At 43.5% G+C, this 26,025-nt stretch overlaps 1 protein-coding gene across 1 annotated transcript; it reads left to right on the forward strand.

Moving 5' to 3' along the window:
• The first annotated feature begins 9,482 nt into the window (after positions 1-9,482).
• On the forward strand, positions 9,483-25,664 carry ACADL (acyl-CoA dehydrogenase long chain). Its single transcript, XM_075285923.1, has 11 exons — positions 9,483-9,620; positions 12,400-12,570; positions 16,260-16,397; positions 16,478-16,642; positions 16,723-16,789; positions 17,937-18,101; positions 19,879-19,980; positions 21,011-21,124; positions 23,049-23,176; positions 24,877-24,963; positions 25,345-25,664. The coding sequence occupies exons 1-11, from the start codon at positions 9,523-9,525 to the stop codon at positions 25,436-25,438; spliced, it is 1,329 nt and encodes a 442-aa protein (XP_075142024.1). The 5' UTR covers positions 9,483-9,522; the 3' UTR covers positions 25,439-25,664.
• Positions 25,665-26,025: the final 361 nt, after the last annotated feature.

Raw genomic sequence — 26,025 nt, forward strand, 5'->3', positions numbered from 1 at the left:
CACTGTATACCACTTGTAAATACATTTGGTAGTCAGTTTGGGGGATCCCCATGCAGAATCCCCCGAACGGACACAGATGTGAACGAGGCCTAAGACCAAAACAACATGTTGCAGAAAAGCTGCTTTTTTTATGCAGATTTTGCTGCATCTTTTGAACCAAAGCCAGAAGTGGACTTTATAAAAAGGGAATGTATAAGAGCTGCCTTCATATTTCCCATTCCTTTAAAAAAAAAAAAAAAAAAAAAAAGCAGCTTTAGCTTAAAATGTGGTCCCAGTGGTTCAGACTCTATCATATGATCAGAACCAGCAATGGGAATAGGACCAGCAGGATGTCCTGTAGTTGTCCTCTGATACTACTACCCAAATCACTCTAAAATAAGCTAATAAAATACTCAGTTATTTATTTACCTATCATTTATTTTGTGTAGAGATGAGCGAACGGCATTCAATTGAATTGATATTCGATCGATTATCAGGCCGTTCGAGGTATTCGATTACAATCAAATACCACGAGGCAAACGCACTAAAAATTTGTATCCCCTCCCATCTTCCCTAGAGCTTTTTTTGCACCAATAACTGTGCAGGGGAGGTGGGACAGGAACTACGGCAACGGAGGCATCGAAAAAAAAAAGAGGCGGAGTCTAAGATTAGTCCACAGCAGACTCCATTGTGGTCCAATCTCAGATGTAGCAGTGTTGAGCGCACAGGTGTAGCAGAGCTGGCCGTGCGCTGAGCTCTGCTACACCCGAGATGAGGTTTGATATTCATTCAAATAGTCGAATATTGAGGGGCTATTCGAACGAATATCGAATATTTCACTGTTCACTCATCTCTAAATTTTTGTATTTTGATGGAAATTTTATAATATATATATATATATATATATATATATATATATATATATATATATATATATAAATATATATATATATATATAAATATATATATATATATATATATATATATATATATAAATATATATATATATATATATATATATATATATATATAAATATATATATATATATAAATAGATAGATAGATAGATAGATAGATAGATAGATAGATAGATAGATAGTAATAGGCCCATTACATTCCAGTGCCTATTAGGCTAAGCCTACCTGTCAGTGACAGTCTGCCTTGTCCAGACTTAATGACTGAACACCCTGGAGGACAAGGCCGAGGTATGTTTGTAGCATTCCTACATGAAGGATACACTCGGTGTTTGCTTCCTTTGTGTTCATATATATTTTCATTATTGATAATAAAGGCCAGGCTCCTTTATGATCGGCACACACCACACTCTTAAACCTGTGAAAGGAATTTGGAGACTGATTTGAATTTCCGTCGGGTTTAAATAAGACTAAACAGCTGCTCCTTCCCAGCAAGTGGAGACGATGAGAGACGCTGCCATGGAAGCCGGGGCCGCAGCTGTTGTCACCCCGGTTGTGCTTGTGTTACACAAGGATGCAGAAAACCGTGCGGCTCTATGGTTGTATGCCACTACAGCACAGTATGACATAAGAACCAGGACACGTCAGCCATTTTTCTAGTCAATTGATTTGGATTGTTTCTCAACTCAGGGTCACTTGAGCACTCCTTGAAAACCATATATGTTGATGGTTTGTTGAGCTTATTTGGTAGACGTTGACTAGTTCATTAGTCTCGTGGCTAATGTCCTTGGATACTGATATTAGTGGATAATAGTGATATTCAGAAATAAGCGCTGTAGCACGGTTTTGGAAATCGCAGCATGTCAATTATATCTACTGAAACACTTGCGGCTTTCCCGTAGATATAATTGTAACAGAAAGTCCACGGAGGAAAACTCAGCAAACTTTCTGGTCAAAGCGCAGCGGGAAAAACCGTAATGCGTTCCCGCCGCGGATCGTCCCATGGGGCTTTAGCCTAGGTTCATACTTGCACTGGGTTCTCCATCTTTCATGGCCCCGAGAGCCAAGCAAATGTGATCTCAATACGCCTTCCAGCAATACTTCCACAATCAGAGTTTTGCTGAGATGGATATTGATCAAGAGGAAGAACTTGCCACAATACTTAGTGGTAAAACAGTGGTCACATGTGGACCCCATAGACTAGAATGCAGAACTTTTCTCTACGATGATTTCCAGCAGAATCTGCGACGAAGTCGATTCCGACGCAGATGTGAACCTGTCTATGGCAAAACCAGCAAAAATTTTATGCAAAAGCGTCTCTAAGGGGGCATTCACACGGAGTAACGCCGGGCGTGTATCACAGCCGCACACGCCGGCGTTACGGCAGACTGCCGAACACTTCCCATTCACTTCAATGGGAGCGCTCGAATGTCCCCTAAGGTGAGTGTGCAGCAATAATTGAAAAGCTGTTTGTTCAAAATCCACAGGTCAAGACACTGCGTTGCATTTTTTTTTTTTTTTTTCTGATTGGGATCCCTTTTATTCCCATCCACTGCAATGTTCTTGTACGTTGCAATGGGTTAGCTGCCAGCAATTTTGCAGAAGCTAACCCACTGCGAGTCTGCAACATAGTGTCCCCAGCCTATGGCAAAAGCAAGGTGCATTGGGAAAAAAATTGCAGTTTTTGCTGTATTTTCTGGTTTTCTTCCACAATGTGTAGATCAGCTAGAATGCAGCAGGTAACACCGCCCCCCCCCCCCCCCCAACGTGGGGCTATAACCTAAAAGAATTTTCCCACACTTAAGATTTATGAGCCATTCTTAGGATAGGCTAGCAAGAGCGGATTGGTGGGGTTTGACTCCTGAAACCCTCAGGCTGGGTTCAGGCGAGGTTTTTTGGATCAGATTCTGACGCGGAATCTGCCTCAGAATCCGGTCCAAAAAAACACCTCCCATTGACTTCAATGGGAGCCATTCACTTCCTTTTTCCGAGAGCGGTTTCTTCCTGCTCGTGGAAAAAAGAAGCAACCTGCCCTTTCTCGCTGCAGATTCCGCGGCTGAATCTACCGCGGGTGTCCGCAGCACAACACTCCGACCCAATTAGGCCCATTCATTTGAGCCTAATCCGGAGTGGAATGCCGCGGGACATGTTTTTTGGACCAGGTTCTGAGGCGGATTCCCGTGTCAAAATCCTGTCCAAAAAACCCTGTGTGAACCTATCCTCAAGGATCAGCTGATGGCAGGGCTGGCCTTACATCAGAACCAGCTACACATTGCAGCTACCGTGAAGCTATAAATGCAGAAATCAGGTTGCACTCCAAGGATCCAAGTGAAACGGTGAGGTTAGTTTATTGCCTCATATTGCAGTATGACTGTCCATTGTATAATGCTACAAAATGTTTCAATTTTTTTTATTTTTTTTAAATTCCATATATTCTTATTTGCCAAACCATTGAATTATAATTCTCACAAGCACCACAAATTTCATGCAAAATAATAATGATACTGTGACTGGTGACATAGCACAATGAAATGACTCCTCCTTGTGGTCACTGTTAAAATTACAACTACTCTGTACAGTACCAGTTTATCTTTTACATAAGGTGTTCCGTTGTTGCTTGCTGTGAATAGTGGGTCTGTACAAACAATAAAAACTATTAGAAAAAAACCAATATCTCTAAGGGTGCTTGTACATGACGTGACCTTGCTGTGGTAATCGCATGGAATTAGTGCTAAGTGCTGGTCCGCGCATGTACATGATCCGCTGCACCTGCACTCACTATTGTTTCACGCAGCAAGTACAGCTACAACCGGGCAATTAGAAATAACCGTATCCCCTCCTGTGCAAGACAAGACATCGGGAGAATAGAACTGTGTAACAGAGGCACAAAAACAGCGTTTTTATTTATATATTTTTTTAAACTGGTCAAGGGTCTGATTACTTTAAGGGTCTGGATTCAGATAATTTTAGTATGGGTTAGGCAGTGACATAATGATCATGGTCGCAGGGGGTGTGACTACTACCAGGCCCGGAGGGGTAGGGGACCTATGAGCAGCTAAACATGGCCAGAGCCCTACAACATCAAGACAGTGACCAGGAACCCAGCTGCTGGCTCCCTGTAAAGACAATACATCACTGGCAGCAGACAGCGGCGCTCATCTCTGCTGCTGGTGTAGACATCACTGTGCTGAACTTAACAGGAAGTATACAATGAGGCTTACCCAGTGGCATAGCTAGCGGGGACAGTGAGGGAGACAGAGGGGGCAGCTGTCCCAGGCCCACTGAATCTGTGGGGCCCACCATGGTGTCACCATTAATAAATCCTTTACGATTTCTAGATTGGTGTCTGCAGACACTGATCTAGTTAAAATGCATTCTACAAATAACTGTCTAGTAAAACCGCAAACCACTTCAGGCCTGCGGTTTACAAGACGCCGAGACCACAGACAGCGGAGCCTGCAGGTGTCCTATTTGACCTGGCAGTAAGCCCATCTAAGGCTCACCGGCTCTACGGCCCTGGACTTGACATTAATTGGACTTCTCTACATGATATCCATATATGTTTTCTTCCATACTGTGTCCTAATTGACCTGGTGGTAAAGTCTCTCTAAGGCTCACCAGCCCTACTGCTCTGAATTCAATATTAATTGGACTTCACTACATTACTATTCTCTTCCTTACAACATCCATAAACAATCTCTTTCATGCTGTAGGTTTACAAACGACTGATGAAGGATTGTATACCCGAAACGTTGTACTTTATACACCAATAAATGAAATTCAGAAGTATAACTACATCTGGGGTGCAGTTCTATTTTTCTCTGGTTCCACAGACAGCAGACGTCTGATCTCTGCATAGGTGGGTGCGATGATGTCCAGCAGCGCGCCTCCTGCGCCAAGAAGCAGACATCCAATGAGTGGACAAGGAGGATGCGGCAGCTCCATTCATCAAGGGATCGCAGGAAGATGAAGATAACTTTCTCTTTTTTTGCTTTTTTAGTACAGTTGTAAGTATAAGGAGTGGTTAGGAGGGGAGGAGGGGGAATTATAACTATAAGGCTAAGGCCCCACGGGCCGTAATCGCAGCGCTAAAGCGCTGCGGAAAGGACCACGGCGTGAACGCACTGCAGTTCTTTCCGCAGCACTCTTAAGAGAAAGTTCACAGAGTTTCCTCTGCAGACTTTCTCCTAACATTATATCTACAGGAAAGCCGCTGGCGTTTCCGTAGATATAATTGATATGCTGCGATTTGCAAAGCCGCAACGGTGCTGAGATTTCTTCCGCAAAGTGGGCATGGGATTCGCATGACTCCCATCCCCTTTGCTTGCACTGTAAAATGCCGCGATTTTTCGGAGATGCTGTGGGCAAATCGCGGTGTTTACGTCCCGTGGGGCCCCTGCCTAAGGGAGGATTCATTAAGGAGAATTAGGACGATGGAGGGGGTAATTTATATAAGGGGACATTATGAACATAAGGGGGGGTCATTTATATAAGGGGTCATTAGGGATGCAGTATTTATGTCAGGGGGAATCAGGGTCATAATATAAGGGGGCAATTAATTCAATTAAGGTGGCACTTGGGTTTTATTAAGGCTAAGGCCCCACGTAGCATGCTGCAGCAACAACCGTGGCAGTAATGCCTTGTGGTTTTTCCCGCAGCACTTTTCACAGGAAAAGCTGCTTCCATTATACCTATAGGGAAACCTTCAGTGTTTCAGTAGACATAATTCAGATGCTACGATTTCTAAAACTGCAACAGTTTTTAAAATCGCAGCTTCTCCGCTGCACATATTTTTCAGCAATGTGTGGATGGAATTTGCAAGAACACAGCATTTTTTCCTGTGGCATTTCCACCACATGATGCCGGTTCTTAAGGAGTTTTCCAGCTCATTTTTATTGATGCTCTATCCTCAGAATAAAACATCAATAAGAGAAAAGTGACTCCCCACTGTACAGCTGTATGAAAGGGCTATGGCGCCTGTTTATATCACATGCTATCTGTCTATAGTGACCGTGTGATGTCATTCCAGCCTTGTCACATAGACGTGTATAGGACAAGGCTGTAGTTACATTACATGGCCACTATGAGATGATTGACACTAGTAAACAGAGAAGGGGTCACAGCGCTTACGCAGGTACCACGGTTCATTCAAAGAGCTAATCTTGGGGGTCCTGGGTATTGGAAGGCCACAAATTTTTTTTTACCTTTTAAGTAGGAAACACCTGGGGAATTACGAACAAGGGGCACTATTTATGGGGGTACACAGGGAAGTTATTCATTTAAAGATGCACTTTTTTTTATTATTATTGTTATTATTATTATTGTTTATTTATATAGTAAAATTAATTCCATGGTGATGTACATTATTGTACTAATTCCGTGGCACTGTACATTATTATATTAATTTCATGGTGCTGTACATTATTATATTAATTCCGTGGCACTGTACATTATTATATTAATTCCATGGCGCTGTACATTATTATATTAATTCCATGGCGCTGTACATTATTATATTATCCCAAATGCACATGAGTTACTTGAGAGAACCCTGACCTGAACCACAGACGAAAGGGTATTTCCAGGTAGCCAGGCTGGAATGCCGGGTGGCCCAAAATAGGATAAACCACAGAATTTGAGGGGAGCAGGTGGTAGTGGACAAGTTTGTGGGAACATGCCTTGTAGCTACAGTCTTATAGCACCTAGAACCATAGTTCTTGTAGCATATGAAAGCTCTGAAAGCTGAGCAGTACTGGCTATACAAGAACTGGAGATATGACTAGTTACAAACAGTCGGAAATGGCGCATGATCTGCTGCATATAAAGCTCACATTCCCAACTAGGGCTGGACGCTTATGACCTAAATCAACATTGCAATTAATTCGTAAATTTACCTTGATTACGCTTATTTAGGTCATGTTCTCGTTACACCCCAACTATTTTACAGCACAAGTACATATGGGATGAACCTTGCCAGATTTGTCTTGTGAGCACCAGGTGCTCAAGCACAGCCAAACCAAAACTGCTGTTATACTCTGGGGTCTCTTCAGACAACAGACTATAATAAGCAGAGGCCTTGGGTTATATGGCTTGCATCTATGCATCACAACACCACGTGCCCTGCTAAGGCCTAATGTGTGACATGTACTAGATGTCAGTACTAACACTCACACCCATTACGCCCCTGCTGTGTCACAATTACAGGTGAACACAGGTTATGTACTTTATCTAGCACCAGCGGGGACTGTGAGGAACTGCAATATTTGTTATTCAGTTACAATATAAATATATATATAAGTAAGCTAAATAAAAAAATAAATAAATAAATTCTGGCACAAACATGTAACATAGGAGACACCTCAGGTTTTATGACTTCAGTACTATAGCAGCCTCGGGACAGACATGGCTCACTACTAACCTTGTAGGTTTTATTATATGACTGCATTAGTTTCATATTGTTACACGATTGTGCTTTCACTCCAGTTTAGTCCCTGATGAACCCAGGTTATGCCAAAGGAAGCGCCTGGAAGTGGCAGGTCTTTCCATTATACTGTATTAATATGTAATCTCCACTCCTGCTTTTGGCTTTCATACATTGATGCAAAACACTAATGTGAATAAAGCCTTAAAACTGCACCAAACACTTAATCAAAGCCTAATGCAGAACCTCGCTGTGTATGATAGCCTAAGGATGCATTCACATGGTGCAGTTAAACAGCAGCGGAATAAACTGCATGCAGTTTTGATGTGGTTTTTGGTGCAGTAGAATTACGAGGAGGCAGGGTCTGCTAATGTCATACATCACTATAATGCTTGGAGTCTTGGTCTCCTGAGTAGTTTTGGGCTAGGAAACCCAGATGATGTACAGACCAGCACAGATTCTACTGTATGCATGGGGCCTTAATGGCTGCAGAACTGCACCTCAGTTATCAATAACATTGCCTTTACGTAAACCCAGCGACAATCTGCGTATCGGTACTGCTCAGACAGGGACACAAGCAGGGCCGGATTACATGAGAGATAATAAAATCCATCATTCCTGTGCTATATATCCGGAGACACTGACTGAATGGACACAAGGACTGTATATAACTTAGTCATTAATAGAGGACTTACCGCAGGTGCAATCACCATTTTTTCATTTCTATAGTTGTATTGCCAATGTCAGAAAGCATCCAAATAAAATGGCCAACAAAAATGCTACTGAGCATGCCCGGACCATTCTATCACTAGGGATCTTTACTACTACAAAAACATGGCCACCGTTGTAGTCTATTGTGCATGCTCTAATACAAAACCATTAAAACTTTATTAAAAGAACGATCGACAAGGCAAATTGTGACAACAGATCCACCAACAGAAATTACATGGGTAAAGATGGATAAAACCTTTATACCAATTGTACTAATGGGAATAAAAAAAGTGTGCTAATCATAAGACGCAAATAAGATCATGTAATAATAAAGTGTAAAAATGTAGATAATTCATTATATAGTGTGTATCAGTGGTGTAACTACCGCCATAGCAGCAGAGGCAGCTGCCACAGGGCTCGGGACATTAGGGGCCCAGTGACAGCTGCTACCGCTGCTATCATTATACTCGGGGGTCGTTTCGGACCCCCCAGTATAATCATCAGCGGCCCGGGAGAGGTAAGAAACATAAAAAACTGTGTTACTTACCTCTCCAGGCAGGCTTCGGCCTAGTTGTCTGACGTCCCATGACCCCGGCCTGCATCCCGGGTCATGTGACATCCGATGTAATTGAAGAAGGACGATGGCAGAGGCCGACAGAGTAGGAGCCGGGGGATAGGGAAATAACAGCAGTTTTTATGTTTTTATTCCCCCGGGCCTCCGATTATTATACTCTGGGGTCTGAAAAGACCCCAGAGTATAATAATTGTTATGGATGTCCACAGTGGAGCATAATACTGTGTGCAGGGGCCACTAAGGAACATAATACTGTGTGCAGGGGCCACTATGGGGCATAATACTGTGTGCAGGGGCCACTATGGGGCATAATACTGTGTGCAGGGGCCACTAAGGGACCTAATACTGTGTGCAGGGGCCACTAAGGGACATAATACCATGTGCAGGGGCCACTAAGGGACATAATACTGTGTGTAGGGGCCACTATGGGGCATAATACTGTGTGCAGGGGCCACTATGTGACATAATACTGTGTGCAGGGGCCACTATGTGACATAATACTGTGTGCAGGAGCCACTAAGGGACATAATACTGTGTGCAGGGGCCACTAGGGGACATAATCCTGTGTGCAGGGGCCACCAAAGGACAGAATACTGTGTACAGGGGCCACTCTTTATTTTCGGCTGTGTTTTAGTGTTCACTGTTTTTAGAATAGTGTAATTTTAATTTTGCTAACAATTTGAATGTAGGCCCCTCTTGATCTTGAGGCCCTAGGCATGACCATTAGGAGTGCTTGACTATTGGATTGAGAAATCACTATCAAATGCTAGAAATGCAGTGACATGCCACTAGAGGGCAGTCTTGTATCTCACCCCTACACTAGATGATCTGTATGACACCATATTGATACCACCCATCCTGCTTTCTGGTTTCTACTTCCTGCTCTGCTCGGCTGTGTTGTGGTCAGTTCACACGTCTTTACAATGGCTGCAGGTCTGAGACTCCTTGGAAGATCATTCCAGCAACTTGGCAACATCTCCAATGTCTCTTCAGCAAGAATCCCAGTGTGCGCCAGTATTAGGTAAATATATGTGTGTTATGTGTTGTATTTATCTCTGTGAACCTTTTGTTATGTCAGGGGTATATGATGCAGGACACGCCTGATCTTATATATCAAGGTCAAGGTTCTGACATATACAATCCATGTAATAAAAGGTTTATGTCATGTAAATGTATTTTTATTCAATTATTATATATATTTTTTTTATAATATATTTATTTTATATTCACCTTGATTGATATTAAAGATGTCTTATGTGTCACCACAGATGTGATGTTGTCTAGAAACTTAAAACCCCTTTCTAGTATAAATCTAAGAATTCTTGGGGTACTTAGAGGTGCCGGAGAGGTCACAGTATAAGTATATAGCTAGTATTGTATATTGCTAGACTTAATACCATATGCTTTGAATGTTGACTTGTCTGCTTGATGCAAAAAATGCAATTCTGTAAAATAACCCCTTGTGTTCTGCAAATGTGACCAATGTCAAAGACGTTCACAGCACAAGAAGGGTCTAAAGTCTGTGTACGTTCTGCACGGTATCTGGTGTGAACTTTACCCTACTTATGCGTTGGCAATGAGCCTGTGTAATAAGAGGAGTCTTCTGATCGGACCTTAACCCTTCACCTACATTACGTTGAATATTCGGGAGTCAGACGTCACTATCACACTTATTCTGTAACCTTGCTGTTATGTCAGGCTGTGTTGTTGCACTGGGCCCGGTCTTGTGTGTGAACACTTAGAACAACCAGGCGATACCTTGCATGCAGTATGGATTTAAAGGGATCCTATCATTAAAACACATTTTTTTCTGGGTATCACGTCAGAATAACCTTAAGAAAGGCTATTCGTCTCCTACCTTTAGATGAGCGAATATACTCGTTCGAATACTTCCGCCGCATAGCTCCTCGTCGGAGGTATTCGATCGAGTATATTCGCTCATCTCTATTTTAGATGTCTTCTCCGCGCCACTGTTCTGTAGAAATCCCGGTTTTTGTCGGTATGCAAATGAGTTCTCTCGCAGCACTGGGGGTAGTTCAGCGGAGTAGAGAGCGTACTGCTCGCGTAAGCGGCCACAAAACCATGGTCGCCAGCATGTGCATTCGGTTCTGCCTGCGGCCCAATGGCAGAGCCGACTGCGCAGGCATACAAGTGTGACCCCAGCGCCGGAAGATAACGCATGCAGAGGACATTCCAGGAGAAGATAGAGGCGGCGCTGGAGAGAGTTATCTCACAGCATTGGGGAGGCCCCCAGTGCTGTTTGAGCACTGAGGACTGCCCCCAGTGCTGCAAGAGAACTCATTTGCATACCGATGAAAAACAGAATTTTAACCAAACAGCGGGGCGAAGAAGACATATGACGGTAGGAGAAGAATAGCCTTTCTTAAGGCTATTCCGACATGTCAACGAGAAAAAAAAAAAAGTTTTTGATGGTAGAATCCTTTTAATCCAGATGCAGTATACGGTTCCTAACCTCTAATTCTGGGACCTGTATATAGGTAAGTCTGAGATAGGAGGCTCCAGCCCTCACAGGTTTAGCCAGATTCTATGCACATCCATTCATCTGAGTTTATCTTCCCAGCAACGTGACTATCTACAGGAGCCTCCTGTGACCTCAGCTAATCAGCTTTGGTTTCAGTGGTATCCGGGTACAGCTACTGGTGACTTACAATAGGAAAGACCTCATTTTTAGCAATAGGTTTAAAGCAATATCAGTTTATATGTAAATAGGTTTATCATTGCAGAGGTGACCGGCTACTACATTAGAATTGGCACCCAAATCTGTCCTTGTTCCGTCTTCATAGGTGACCTTGTGGATTCTGCCAGTGGTCAGACAGTTTTATCACCGTGCTAGCACAATAACTTGTAATGAGCTGACTATACCTTGGGTGTACGTTTCCAGATGTTATAGAGTTACAATCATCACTTGGTTCAATCCCATGTTTATATAAAATAGCAACTAAGATCATTTTGTCAGGTTACCTGTAAGGCCTGGTTCACATTTGCGTTTGGGGAGTCCACTTGGGGACCCCCCGAACAGAAAACAAACTGCTTTTTAATGCGTATACCTAAGGAAACCCGTAGACCCCATAGACTATAATGTGGTCCGTGTAGTTTCTGCTCGGTTTCCACACAAAACACGTGAAGAGAGAAGTCCTGCAAGCAGCGCTTTTCTCTCCACAGGTTTCGTGCAGAAACCCCACGGACCCCATTATAGTCTACAGGGTCCATGTGCTTTCTTAGCTAACCGCTTTTTAATGCAGATAGGTTTCCATTTGAACAGAATACTGAACGCAAATGTGAACTGGGCCTGTGTATATGGACTACATGCCAATGTACTCCAAGTTTTCCACCGCAGAACTGCACTAAACAATCCATAGCATAACATCCACATATCATCTCCTTCCACTGTATAGTGGCCATTCCTGATTCCTTCAGATCAGTTCCTATTCTGCCAATACACAATACATAGAGATGTCTTCTGGCTCCACCCACTGTATAGTTTCAGCACTGGAGACCCCCTGGAATAGCTCACTGGGAGGCTACTGGATTCTGGACCCTCAGTGATCAAATATTTATTTATCCCAGTTCATATTATTGGCCTTTGGATAGGCCAAAATCCCTTTAATGAGGAATTGTCCAAGTGAATGGTCCAGAATTTCAATACCAGATATGTCCACCACTTTGCTAACCTCATCTAACAATTGCATCAGAGACTTAGTCCATGGAAACCATTGTCATATAGACTTATATAAGTTTTTGACAACTACAAATATTTTTTTTTCTTCCAACTTTTCCAGATGCCAGCATTCTCAGCCCAGCTCCCAGGAGGAGAGTCTGCGGATAGAACCAAGCCAGGCCAAGACCTTAATGGACATTGGCACAAGACGCATCTTCACTGGCGACCATGACATTTTCAGAGAGAGTGCAAGAAGGTTCTTTCAACAAGAGGTGGCACCTTACCATGCAGAGTAAGTAGCGGGTACATTCTCCACATTGAAGAGAGAAAAGCCTACCTAGTGTATAGCAACAATCTCTGACCTGTGACTCATCAGTATGTGATCCGTCGTGGTCCAACACCTGGACCCCTGCAGTTCACCGGGTCTACGTCTATGCAGTGGTTGGGCCACTGTGCTGCTCCTGTTTTGTACCGTCCACTAAAGGCTTCCGGCACCTAAAAGCCGCTAGGACAGATGGTCTGTGTCAGACACCTGGACTCGGCAGATCAAATACTAATGACCTATCCTGTAGTTGGGTTATCTCTGAAAATTTGGTTAGATCTGGTTATGGCTTCTTGGTTGCAACATATGTACTTGTGCAACAAAGAGAACAAAGGTGGACAGTTCCTGCAAAGAAAAACCATTGCACTGTATACATGGATTGACTTCTATAGTTTTCTTCATCCTCCATAAATAAGTACATGACCTCATATATACCACCTGTGCCACCACGGCCCCATTCATTGTGGTCAGTGAGCATGGTTTGCAAAAGGGACAGGAATAAGACCTGTCCTGAGTTTTGCTTGCAGCTCTCTGCTCATATACATGTCCGTGAAATGGTGCCATAGAACCTAATGAATAAGCGTGCTAGCTGTGAAAAACATGGCTAGCACACTAACACTAGGTTCACAGTAGTGTCGGGCTCGCCATCGTTCGGGGACGTAGAACCGGACTGCAACAACTGCAGTTACATAGAAACCCTGGTGGACCCCATTGACAGTAATGGGAATCCGCTGGGTGTCCACCGTTTCCAAACAAAGCAAAATAAGTAAATACCATTATTTGGCAATCTCTTACTTCCCTGCTGAGAGAGGTAATAATAATTGGTACATAATTGTGACTATGGCCACTAGAGGGGAGCACAATCAAACTTATCATGTAAAGTGCTGTATATTTTATATGCGGCATCACAATGGGATTGCTATAATATCTGCTACAGGTATATTCATAGGTGTTTGATTGAAATGAAAAATACACAGCAGAAATTTAAGGGTATAGCCTGAGGTTTAAGTTGTGAATATGCATGTTGCATTTTAACATGTGAACATACCTTTAGACTGGGAACATACAGTCATGGCCAAAAGTTTTGAGAATGATACAAATATTAATTTTTACAAAGTCTACTGCTTCAGTTTTCCTAATGGCAATTTGCATATACTCCAGAATGTTATAAAGAGTGATCAGCTTAACAGCAATTACTTGCAAAGTCAATATTTGCCTAGAAAATGAACTTTATCCCCCAAAACACATTTCAACATCATTGCAGCCCTGCCTTAAAAGGACCAGCTAACATCATTTCAGTGATTGCTCCATTAACACAGGTGTGGGTGTTGATGAGGACAGGGCTGGAGATCAATCTGTCATGATTAAGTAAGAATGACACCACTGGACACTTTAAAAGGAGGCTGGTGCTTGGCATCATTGTTTCTCTTCTGTTAACCATGGTTATCTCTAAAGAAACACGTGCAGTCATCATTGCACTGCACAAAAATGGCCTAACAGGGAAGAGTATCGCAGCTAGAAAGATTGCACCTCAGTCAACAATCTATCGCATCATCAAGAACTTCAAGGAGAGAGGTTCCATTGTTGGCAAAAGGGCTCCAGGCACCCAAGAAAGACCAGCAAGCACCAGGACCATCTCTTAAAAGTGTTTCAGCTGCAGGATCGGGCTACCAGCAGTGCAGAGCTTGCTCAGGAATGGCAGCAGGCAGGTGTGAGTGCATCTGCACGCACTGTGAGGTGGAGACTCTTGGAGCAAGGCCTGGTCTCAAGGAAAGCCGCAAAGAAACCACTTCTCTCCAGAAAAAACATCAGGGACAGACTGATATTCTGCAAAATGTACAGGGAGTGGACTGCTGAGGACTGGGCTAAAGTCATTTTCTCTGATGAATCCCCTTTTTGATAGTTTGGGACATCTGCAAAACAGCTTATTCGGAGAAGATGAGGTGAGCGCTACCACCAGTCTTGTCTCATGCCAACTGTAAAGCATCCTGAAACCATTCATGTGTGGGGTTGCTTCTCAGCCAAGGGAATCGGCTCTCTCACAGTCTTGCCTAAAAACACAGCCATGAATAAAGAATGGTACCAGAATGTCCTCCAAGATCAACTTCTCCCAACCGTCCAAAAGCAGTTTGGCCATCAACAATGCCTTTTCCAGCATGATGGAGCACCTTGCCATAAAGCAAAGGTGATAACTAAATGGCTCAGGGAACAAAACATAGAGATTTGGGGTCCATGGCCTGGAAACTCCCCAGATCTTAATCCCATTGAGAACTTGTGGTCAATCATCAAGAGACGGGTGGACAAACAAAAACCTACAAATTCTGACAAAATGCAAGCATTGATTGTGCAAGAATGGACTGCTATCAGTCAGGATTTGGTCCAGAAGTTGATTGAGAGCATGCGAGGGAGAATTGCAGAGGTCCTGAAGAAGAAGGGTCAACACGGCAAATATTGCAACGCTGCATTAACTCATTCTAACTGTCAATATAAGCTTTTGTTACTCATAATATGATTGCAATTATATTTCTGTATGTGATAAAAACATCTGACAAACACACATAAAAACCAGAGGGCAGCAGATCATGTGACAATATAAGATTTGTGTCATTCTCAAAACTTTTGGCCATGACTGTACTAGTCATACTCACTGCCTGTATAGTAAAGCATGGTAGATAAGATTTCTACAGATTGCAACTAAAACCCACAGCATAGAGTGACCTGTCCTGGATGTCGGGTATGCTAAGGTTGAAAGCTCAGCGAGGACTACAGCAATAGTCCCCCAACTTCAGATGGTTTTTGCCATGTGGGCTTTTAGGGGAACACATTGTTGAATTTTTTCCATACAGATATTCAGGAGCATATCCATTCCATGTAGCCTCAGTCTTAAAAACCACCCCAGGCACCCCCATGGTCCCATCCAAGAGAATAAGGTCGGCTACGGTTCCCTATTCTGCTGGCTGGGCAAGAGTCAGGGTGGGTTCACATCTGCACCCCGGTCTCCGCTTTCAATTTCCATCTTCTGCCCAAAAAACTGGACAGGAGACGGAAACCGCAGTCATTTTTCAAACCCATTCGTTTGAATGTATTTGCAAAGTGTCCGCCCGTGAGCGCCCGTGAGCGTTCTATGGTCTCTGTGGTGAAACCGGTTTCGCCGCGGAGACCATAACATACAGGCGCTCACGGTCTGCCGGGTTTCCGTCTCCTGTCGGCAGAAGACAGAAACTGAAAGAGGTGCAGATGTGAACCCGCCCTCACTGTAGAAGTGAATGCAGTACAGGATCGCGTCCACTTCCTTCTCAGGATCTGGTTGGACCCTTAGTGTTTTTAAGCTTATAAGATCGAGAAAATTTTAATGTCTATAAATTTAGTTATAGTTATGTTCCTGGGGAAAACTCCTTTAAGTCTCTTTGGGGCTACATGAACATGTAGCACATGTATGACATCCATGTACCGACACGGCCCCATTCACTGCCTGAAAAATGGAGCAGTATAGGACCTGTCTTGAGACTTGCCCCATACTCACTGCCGCATGCCCGGGCGCATTGACCTGAATGATCCTTGTGTTGACTACAAGAAAGCCTTTTTGAATGTAGCAGACATTAATGTAATGTATGGTCACGATATATACTGACTCACAAGACTTTGTTTGAACTTTTCAGATGGGAGAAAGCTGGTCAGGTGAGCCGGGAGTTGTGGGAGAAGGCTGGTCAGCAGGGGCTTCTAGGTGCCTCCATCCCAGAAGAACATGGGGGCATCGGTGGTGACATCTTGTCGTCTGCTGTTGTGTGGGAAGAACAGTAAGTCCTTTAGTTACTGAGACTTCAGCTGTTAGCCTTTTATAACACAACATCTTGTAACTTTTATATCTGATCTCCAGAATGTACGTGAATTGCACAGGTCCAGGATTCAGTCTCCACTCCGACATAGTGATGCCTTATATCTCAAGATATGGTAGTAAGAGCCAGATCCAGAAATATATCCCTGAGATGGCAGCTGGCAAGTGCATTGGGGCCATTGCAATGACTGAGCCAGGAGCTGGGAGGTATGTTGTACAGATCTGGAGCGGTACATGGTGTGCCTGGTGGATTAACATGCTGATCTTATTATATTCTATCCTTTTAGTGATCTGCAGGGGGTGCGTACAAATGCTAAGAAAGATGGAAGTGACTGGATCTTAAATGGCAGTAAGGTGGGTTTATAGTCATCCACTAAACATGTCATTTTCCCTTCTGTAGATAATGTCTCAGGATATGAAGCAATCTTACCTCTAGACTGTCACTATGCTGCAGGTTATGATATTCTCTAGCGCCATTTAGGCTGCTGTTATACTGTAGTGTCCATTTGCCATATGCGCTGGAAAGCTCCTTACGTATACATCAAGTGTACTCATAGGACTCACTTCACTTTAAAGAGCCCAAAAATGTGTCAATTTGGCCTCTGAGCTGGGATAAGGAATACCACAGTATGTGCAAATTCTATCCTCACTTTGCAAAAAAATACGCACAGCGATCACGTTGTGATTTCCAAAACCGTTGTGGTTTTGAAAATCGCAGCATGTCAATTATACCTACGGAATTGCCAACGTTTTCCCTATAGATACAATGGAAGCAGAAAGTCCACAGGGGAAACCTCTGCGTTGCCTCCGCGGTTTTTACTGCAGCACTTTTTTGCAGCAGGACGCTACGTGGGGTCTTGGCTTTTTTAAAGGCTAGAACTGATTTTTGACCTAAGAATAGGTTAACCATATCAGATATTTGGGGTTACAACACCAGATATTGCTGCAAGTCAGCTGCACAGAGAATAGAGCAGAAAGCAGACAGAATTGACTGATCTGCAGTAACATGCTCTGACCACTACGCAGAGAATGGAGCTGTCTGCTTCCTGCTGTGTTCTCTGTCCATTAGCTGTAATGATTTTTTTATCCCCATTCCTGCCCCTTGGCTCTAAAAGTTATTCTCATGGAAAACCACTTAAACTTCTAACATGTCTGAGGCTTGACCCAACGCCTAAATCCCCCAGCTGTACCCACATTCGTTTTAGTACTGCGTAAGACCGCCAAATCTTTGTTTGTTTCTAAGTACAGACTATGGGTGTGAGAAGAGTTTTAATGTGAACTCCTTCAAGAAACTGAGATATTTGGGTCTACTGTAGTTGGCACAAATCACCGTGAAAGAATTTCAGTCTTTAGCCAAATGAGATTTCAGTGTGACCTCCCACACAACATATGCTACAGTAAAGTTCCTCGGTCTGCACACAGTACTGAGGCCGACAAACCTCTGTGACCTGTGATATCCATTTTACAATAATATGATATTGTATCAAATTCTTCTTTGTAGGTATTTATTACAAATGGATGGATGAGTGATGTGGTTATCGTGGTGGCAGTGACTAACCGGGAGGCCCGCACCCCAGCTCATGGCATCAGCCTCTTCCTCGTGGACAATGGAACAAAAGGCTTTGTCAAAGGCAGAAAATTGGAGAAAATTGGTCTGAAGGCACAGGTAAAAAGCACAAAACATATCTACTGATTGTCTTATATGCATTTCACTTGATGGATTTTGTCCTGTACAGATGCGTATTACTGCTGTGTGCCAGAGCCATATATTTAGAGCCAAGGATCATATTCGATTCAGTTTGGGCTTCTCTTAAAGCAAAAAAAGATATGTTTAAAGAGGACAACACATCCACTAATTCAAGTTCTTAGCATCTGTTAATAGGCCCCGCTCCACTGGTTCCAGTGCATTTGGAATTTTCTGTAGCCCCCACCATTCTTGAGCAACAAGCGCAGTTAGTTTTGATCCCTGATCTGCTATTTAAACTCTGTAATGTCAGGTGGGCAGTGTCAGACGGGGTGTGATTCAGAGCTCCAATTAGAGGCAGCCAATGTTAGAGCTCAGAATTGCACCCCTTGTATGCTCCTGCCTGACACTGTCCTCCTGTCCTCCTTTGAGATGCCAAAATGTCCAGCACAGATTGCTCAGGAATGGTGGGGGCTAGAGAAAAAATTTCATCTGTGATGCAGAGAGCTGGACCTGTTGGAGGTAATGAAAGGTCCTCTTCAATAGCGTATGTGGCTGTTTTATCATTCAGAAGACACTGGTTCAAGAAAGCAGGTATAGTTTAAGGTTGGTTTCAGACAACAGAATACACACACACACACACACACACACATTTTTGTGAGTCCTGGACTGATCGCTGGTGACTGTAACAACAACATAGATCCCTATGATGCTGTTAACTGAGGCTGAGGAGGGGCGGGGGGACTCCCAAAACGGAATGCTGAATGCAGATGCTAAACAGGCCTTACACTCTTCTAGAAGTGTCTCGTCTCTCATTACATGTGTGGTCCACCTCCATAGTTAAGAATATTATTACTAGGCTCTGATCATTGTGGTCAAGACCATCATTCATAATGATCACTGCAGGCTGGAGCAACCCCCGCCCATTACACGTACACCATTTTGCTGTCATCAGGTTTGTATGCTCCAAAACAGCCATTTGTAAAGGGGTTTTCTGAAACTGATATTGAGGAGCTATCCTTAGGATAGACAATCGGTTTTAGAATGGTAAAGTTTGACACACTGTAACACACACACACACTCACACTCAGCTGTTTGGAGATCTTGTAGCACTTAGATGAGTGCCACTTTCTCTTCTCAGACCAGTGACATCTCGTCTATTGATCACATGGCTTATCAGTCCCCTTGAGATAACTATGGCTGAGGTCCAATACTAAGCACAGCCATAATACAATCCAATATTATCCAATACGAAGCACAGCCATAATACAATACATCCCTGTACATAGCCACAGAACTTGGCCAAACGTTGCGGCCTCCTGATTCAGCTGATCTGATATTGAGGATCTAATGATGACACTTGATCAACACCATAGTCCTGGAAGACCCCTATAATGTTCTACCTAGATGTCTATTATTTGGATACGGATTTGACACCACCATCCAATCCTCTGCTATAAGCTGCATACACAAAGAATGTTCTGAGTTGCATTTCTTGATGTGTTGTATTTCTTGATGTGTTGTATTTGTTCTTTATCCGTTTATGAGCCGTAATAGAATATCTGAGTAGCTATGAGCTTTACATAAACCAAAAGCCCTCTTTACTTCTAGACGTCTTAACATTCTCATCTGCAGCAGTTTGTAAAGTATTTTGTAACATGAAAGCTGACGTTTTCTCTGACTATGAGCCTACTTGTGATGTAAGATTGTATAATTCTTTTTGTTGTCATCTACATAAATGTCTTCGCTTTATTTCTAGGACACCGCTGAATTGTTCTTTGAAGATGTCAGGCTCCCTGCTGACGCCTTATTGGGAGAGGAAAATAAAGGCTTCTACTACTTGATGGCAGAACTTCCCCAGGTTTGTTCATGTAACAGGGGCTGAGATGTAACAAGAAGCCCTGATAAAGAAGCGGCAAGCCAGGGGGTACATGCACACATGAACATATCGGCTGCAGATTTTGCCTTGGATTTGTGGCAGCCTTCTCACTGAAATGTATGAAATCTTCACAAACAATTGGCATATTGCAAATGTGCACATAATCCACACTGTGTACACGTACACTAAACGCAAGCAGGATGACAAAACGGTTGGAGAGCGCTCACACAGAGTTTTTTTGCAAACTGATTTTTTTTTTTTTCTTTTTTTAAATGTAGATTGTGAGCCCCACATAGAGCTCACAATGTACATTTTTCCCTATGAGTATGTCTTTGGAATATGGGATGGAAATCCATGCAAACACGGGGAGAACATACAAACTCCTTGCAGATGGTTTTCTGCCCTTGGCGGGATTTGAACACCAGGACTCCAGCGCTGCAAGGCTGCAGTGCTAACCACTGAGCCACCGTGTGGCCCCTGCAAACTGATTTTTGAGGGGGAATCTGTCTCAAAAAACACCGACCCAATCCTTTCAAGTAGAGAGAGAAAAAAGCGACCTGACCTGTTTTCAGGCAGATCCTACTTGAAAAACCAATTCAAAGCAAAGGGAGGCGGAATGCAACTTTTTATTGTACAAACCGTAACATAATAGATCTGTGAAGGTCTGAGAGTATGGAGTGTGGGCAGAACCACTGCCAGCACGGTGCCAGGGCAGCTGATCTATGTGGGTCCTGGGTGTCAGAGCCTTGATCCCTGTCCTGCAGATTAGCCATCAATATCAGAAAGTGGATAATCCATTTCAGAGTTGAAAACCGAGCCCATCCCAGCTCTGCCTTTCCCCTTTCAGTATGTTCTTAAGTTGGAGTCCAGTCTCTGGGGCCCCCAAAATACCAAGGGTACCTGGTTGTCCATCTCTGCTAAAGCAGCAGCTGGGCATCTTTGTTTTCTGGATTTTTGTGGGTCCGGTAGGTTGGTTGAAAAGATATAATCGTTTTTCCTTGTCGCTTTCTAGGAGAGACTGCTGATAGCAGACATGGCACTTGCAAGTTGTGAATTCATGTTTGAAGAAACCAGGAATTATGTCAAGCAGAGGAAAGCCTTTGGAAAAACCATTGCACACTTACAGGTAATGTGAAGACACCTGTCTATAGATGGCAATGTACAATGGTGGTGACAACTGCTTCTGTATTTCTTCCAATCTTATCATTTAAGACCTATTTTATGCATTTTCTATTCACCTACGAACAGTTAAAGGGGATCTCTGGAATTATACAAATCGTGTTTAAAGAGGATATATATGTTAAAAAAAAAAGTGTTCAAACACCCCTATAGGCTATGACTACCTCTAGTAGTATATGATCACTAAATAGACCACCAATAGAATAGAAGTCTAAGATTTTCCAGATATTTCAGCAAGATGTGTGCAAGTGTATCTACAGAGGTAACAGAGTTAACCCGAACTTCTGCATTGGTTAAACTGAGCAGTGATAGAATTTTGTTTTGTTTTATTTTTCCCATTGGTACCCTATAGATCAGGGGTGGGCAATTAATTTTCCCATGAGGCCACATGAGAAATTGAAACGGATCTAGAGGGCTGTGCATGCCATGGCAAATTTAGCTCCACCCACTTCTACATTAACTCCGCCCATTCCGATCCATTTTACCATGGGCCTCCACACAGTATATATATGCAAAAAGAGAAAGACATGGCCTGCACATCCCAGTCTTATACATTGATCTAGTGCTTCTCAGCAAATTCTACAATACTGAACATGAGGTTCTTAGTATAGATATTGATCAATCAAGTGTATAAGCCCACTAGCCATTTCACGGCAACCTCTTTATAGTGGGTCCCTACTCTACTGGGTGCAGCGATGCACAGTGACTGCCACAACTGCAACATGGCGCCCGCAGGGCGAGTGACCAAGTGATCCGGCAACACCCCTGCCACCAGACCAAGCCCCCAGGCTCTGGGCTGCGCCGCCCCATGGGCACCACGCAGCACCGCTTGAACAGATCTCAAGAATGCACCTTAGCATATTGCCCCAGTTAGAGGACTGAGAGCTAGTAGGTGGGTCCCTTTTTGCAGTCTCCTGCCAATTAAAAACACCTGGGCACCTCCACACAGTATAATGCTCCTACAGTCATCTGTACATTATATGCTCCCCACATTATAATGTTTCCCTCCAAATGTCCCATAGTAATAAGTCCCTCTCCTCGTGCCCCAGTTTAAACTGGAGGAAACTAGAGGGGACATTAAACTGGGGCAGCTGGAAGGGGAGATTAAATAGTGGGGGCAGTTGGACATTAAACTGGGAGCAACTAGAGGCAGATATGTCCCCTTCCAGCTACCACCCCACGGTTTAATATCCTCCTTCAGTTGACCCCTGTTTAATGTTCCCCTCCATCTGCCCCCTAGTTTAAGTCCCTCCTCCATCTGCCTTCATTTTAACTGCCCCTACATCTGCCCCCAGTTCCTTCCTCTTGCTCACACGTACTGTCTCTTCTTTCCTCCTTCTCTTCCACCAGTTCTGTGTAACACAACCACACTGTCCCGTGCGGCTCTGCCCACTAACAAGTCTTATCGTATCCTAGTGTGCTAAAGGACCTTAGATGATGTAATCAAAGGTCCTTTAGCCAACTTGCCATTCGGCATCTACCTTTATCCAACATCCTGTGTGGGCCGGTCAGAGACAGTTAGAGGGCCGGATGTGGCCCGCGGGCCGTACAATGCACAGGTCTGCTATAGATCATGAATACATGACATCTGTTAGAAGTCTCTTGTAAAGGTTCTTGGCATATATGCCCTCTTGCAGGCTCAATGTACAGTATACAGAGACAAACTTCCTCTTAGGCAGCACAAGCCGGTCTGTTCTGTTTCTCTCTTCTGTGTGATTCTGCTAGGTGTAGGTATCTTGTGGTTCTAGATGTTCATGACGTTCTAGATATCATTAAAGGTATTCTAGCATTAATATGATGCAGAACACAATGTGCACAGTACTTGGCTGTGTCTTTCATTGTACCGTATAATTTTATTTTTCCTCTCTAAGACAACACAACACAAGTTGGCAGAAATGAAGACACAAATCTGTGTGGGTCGTTCCTTCTTGGACAACTGCCTCCAGCTTCACGCACAAAGACGTTTGGATTCCTCAACAGCTTCCATGGCAAAATATTGGTATGAAGGAAGCCTTTCACAGGCTCGCACTAATACACACTCCTGTTTTATTACATCTTCACTTTGCATTGTACTGATATAATACTGTTCCCAGGATTCCTTAGATTCCACTTGAAATTTACTTGTTAACTTACTTATTGAATCCGTTTTCCCTGCGTTCCTCGGTAACGGTTTACCCAATGCTGCTAATGCTGAGGGGTTAACCTTGTTGACTACAGGCCCGGTCTCCATGGAGCTGTCCTTTCAGCTCTTTCACAAGTCTGGCATTTGTTTTCACTTGATCTTTTCGCGGCATTGTCTGGTTAAAGGAAAGCAGGCATTAAATTGCCCTTTTTACAAGCGCATACAGTACTTTGCTGTTTAACGCTAGGGGTATGTCAGCTGACAAATTGGTCTGCATACTGTTTCATGGGAGACACTCTTGAATTTTATGGCACACTCTTTTGACTATGCTCGCGGTAGTCACCACGTATATACTTTGCTGACGTAAGACTGAATGTTTTGCATGGGGTAACAATAGGCCCCTCCACTGCCTTTTCTTCTCAACTGGATGGTTTGTTTAATTTCTTGCTAAATCTTAAGCACTAAACCATATTGTGCCGTTCCAGCGCAGCTAGATACAGTAGTCATAGGGTCACGTCACCTAGGCTATGCAATGCTGGTATACAGATTTACATAGGAATGGCCTATAATAAATTGTGTAATCGGAGGGTGAGCAGGAGAACATAAAAGATGGCTGAATAAAGTAGTCAGAGATGAAGGAGTAAATAAAGTACATATAGCATGACCTTCTCTTACAGCAGCGATGCAATATATTAAAGGGATTCTACCATTAAAAATCTTTTCTGTGGCTAACACGTCGGAATAGCCTTTAGAAAGGCTATTCGTCTCTTACCTTTAGATGGCATCTCCGCCGCGCCGTTCCTTAGTAATACCGTGTTTTACCGGTATGTAAATTAGTTCTCTAGCGTCACCTCTGTCGGCTCTTACACTAGTAGAGCCGACTGCGCATGCTCGCAATTGCGGCCTCGGAACTATGGCCGCGCATGCGCAGTCGGCTCTACTAGTGTAAGAGCCGACAGAGGTGACGCTGCTGAAGAAAGAAGGGTAGGATCCAGCAGAAGACAGAGGCGGCGCAGGATCCTGTTCTCGGGCAGCGGTGGGGACGCCCTCATCGCATTTTCAGCACAGGGGCCCGCTCCCATCGCTGCCAGAGAACTAATTTACATACTGGTAAAAAACGGTATTACTAAAGAACGGCGCGACAGAGATCCCATCTAAAGGTAAGAGACGAATAGCCTTTCTAAAGGCTATTCTGACGTGTTAGCCACAGAAAAAAGATTTTTAATGGTAGAATCCCTTTAAAATCCTGAATACCAAGGGCAACACAGTGGCTCAGTGGTTAGCATTGCAGCCTTGCAGCGCTGGAGTCCTGGGTTCTAATCTGGACTGGAACAACATCTGCAAGGAGTTTGTCTGTTTTCCCCGTGTTCACATGGATTTCCTCCCATTCTACAAAAGACATACTGATAGGGAAAACAAATGTACATTGTGATCCCTATATGGGGCTCACAATCTACATAAAAAAAAATCCTGAATACTAGATGTGCATTGGGTTACTAGAACTTTACATAATTTGCTCATCGCTAAGGAAAATGTCTAAAAATGATCAAATAATGGGGTACTCTGTTATGTTACAGGGCGTCTGACCTGCAGAATACAGTGGCTACTCAAGGTGTTCAGCTTCACGGAGGATGGGGCTACATGTGGGAATACCCTATTGCCAAGTAAGTAGCATCGTAACATATGCCCTCCGTATCCGATATATCCTGTCTGTTTATACATTACACTTACTGCCGTCACATACTATATTAGACATCATTTGGGAAAATCTCCCATTTGGCTACAAATATCTTCTCCTCTTGCAAGAGACGTAAATTGAAGTTGCTGGGTTACAATGTAAAGTTTGCAGTATGGCGCTTCCCTTTATGATGTGCCGTTTAGTGTATCCTTATGTGGTACAGGGGCCCGGTTGCCTATAGCTTTGCCCCTAGAGGCTGCCCTGCTTAGTGAGTAGCCAGGCAGCTGTTCCCAGGGTGCACAGTAGGTTTCTAAGTAGTATCAGTAGTAGTATATAATAATTTTTGTTTCTCCCTTTTCCTATACAGGGCCTATGTGGATTCTCGTGTTCAGCCCATCTATGGTGGCACAAATGAGATTATGAAGGAGCTCATTGCAAGAGACATTGTAAAAGACAAGTGATGTCCTTGTAGAGATGACACCAAGTGCCTGTAACTTATCACATTTACCTCCTAAGGACTAATATTTGATACTGACTGATTTGACACTTGCAAAGTGTAACCTGTGGATGAGCTGAATTTCCCTATGAGGCATTGTCTGTCTGGTTTGCTGCCAATTAGTTTTTTGGAATGTAATAAAAAGACTTAATGTGGCCCCTGAAGGAGCACATATAAGGGCACCCCGACAACACCTGCAGTCTGCTTACATATGACTACATCTGCTTTATTGCTAAACTGACCAGCCCAATAACCTATATAACTATTATGGCCTGATATATAAAATATATGCTGTGCTTGTATAAGGGTCATGGAGTGCTGGCAGTAAGGTAGACCTGAGAAATGACTTATAGCTACGTATATATTACACCTCGCGGAGACTCTTGTCCGTTGTATTCTTAATTCATTTCAGTTGGGTGGTTTGGTTTTTCCCATCAGAAGGTAACCACTGGCTGATGACAAGGCTCAAGACTTTGGGTACGTTCACACGGCAGAAAATGAAGAATTCCTCTTCATTTTCCGCCACCGTGCTCAGCTGCAGGTGGACGGGAT

The sequence above is a fragment of the Leptodactylus fuscus genome, chromosome 8, assembly GCF_031893055.1.
Source record: "Leptodactylus fuscus isolate aLepFus1 chromosome 8, aLepFus1.hap2, whole genome shotgun sequence".
NCBI classification, from domain to species: Eukaryota; Metazoa; Chordata; class Amphibia; order Anura; family Leptodactylidae; genus Leptodactylus; species Leptodactylus fuscus.

Bases quoted from the DNA above. Each gene is read 5' to 3' on its own strand.
- ACADL (XM_075285923.1), top strand. From the start codon at position 9,523: ATGGCTGCAGGTCTGAGACTCCTTGGAAGATCATTCCAGCAACTTGGC. The intron at 16,643-16,722 runs GTATGTTGTACA...CTATCCTTTTAG, and splicing joins ACTGAGCCAGGAGCTGGGAG to TGATCTGCAGGGGGTGCGTA. The intron at 21,125-23,048 runs GTAATGTGAAGA...TTCCTCTCTAAG, and splicing joins AAACCATTGCACACTTACAG to ACAACACAACACAAGTTGGC.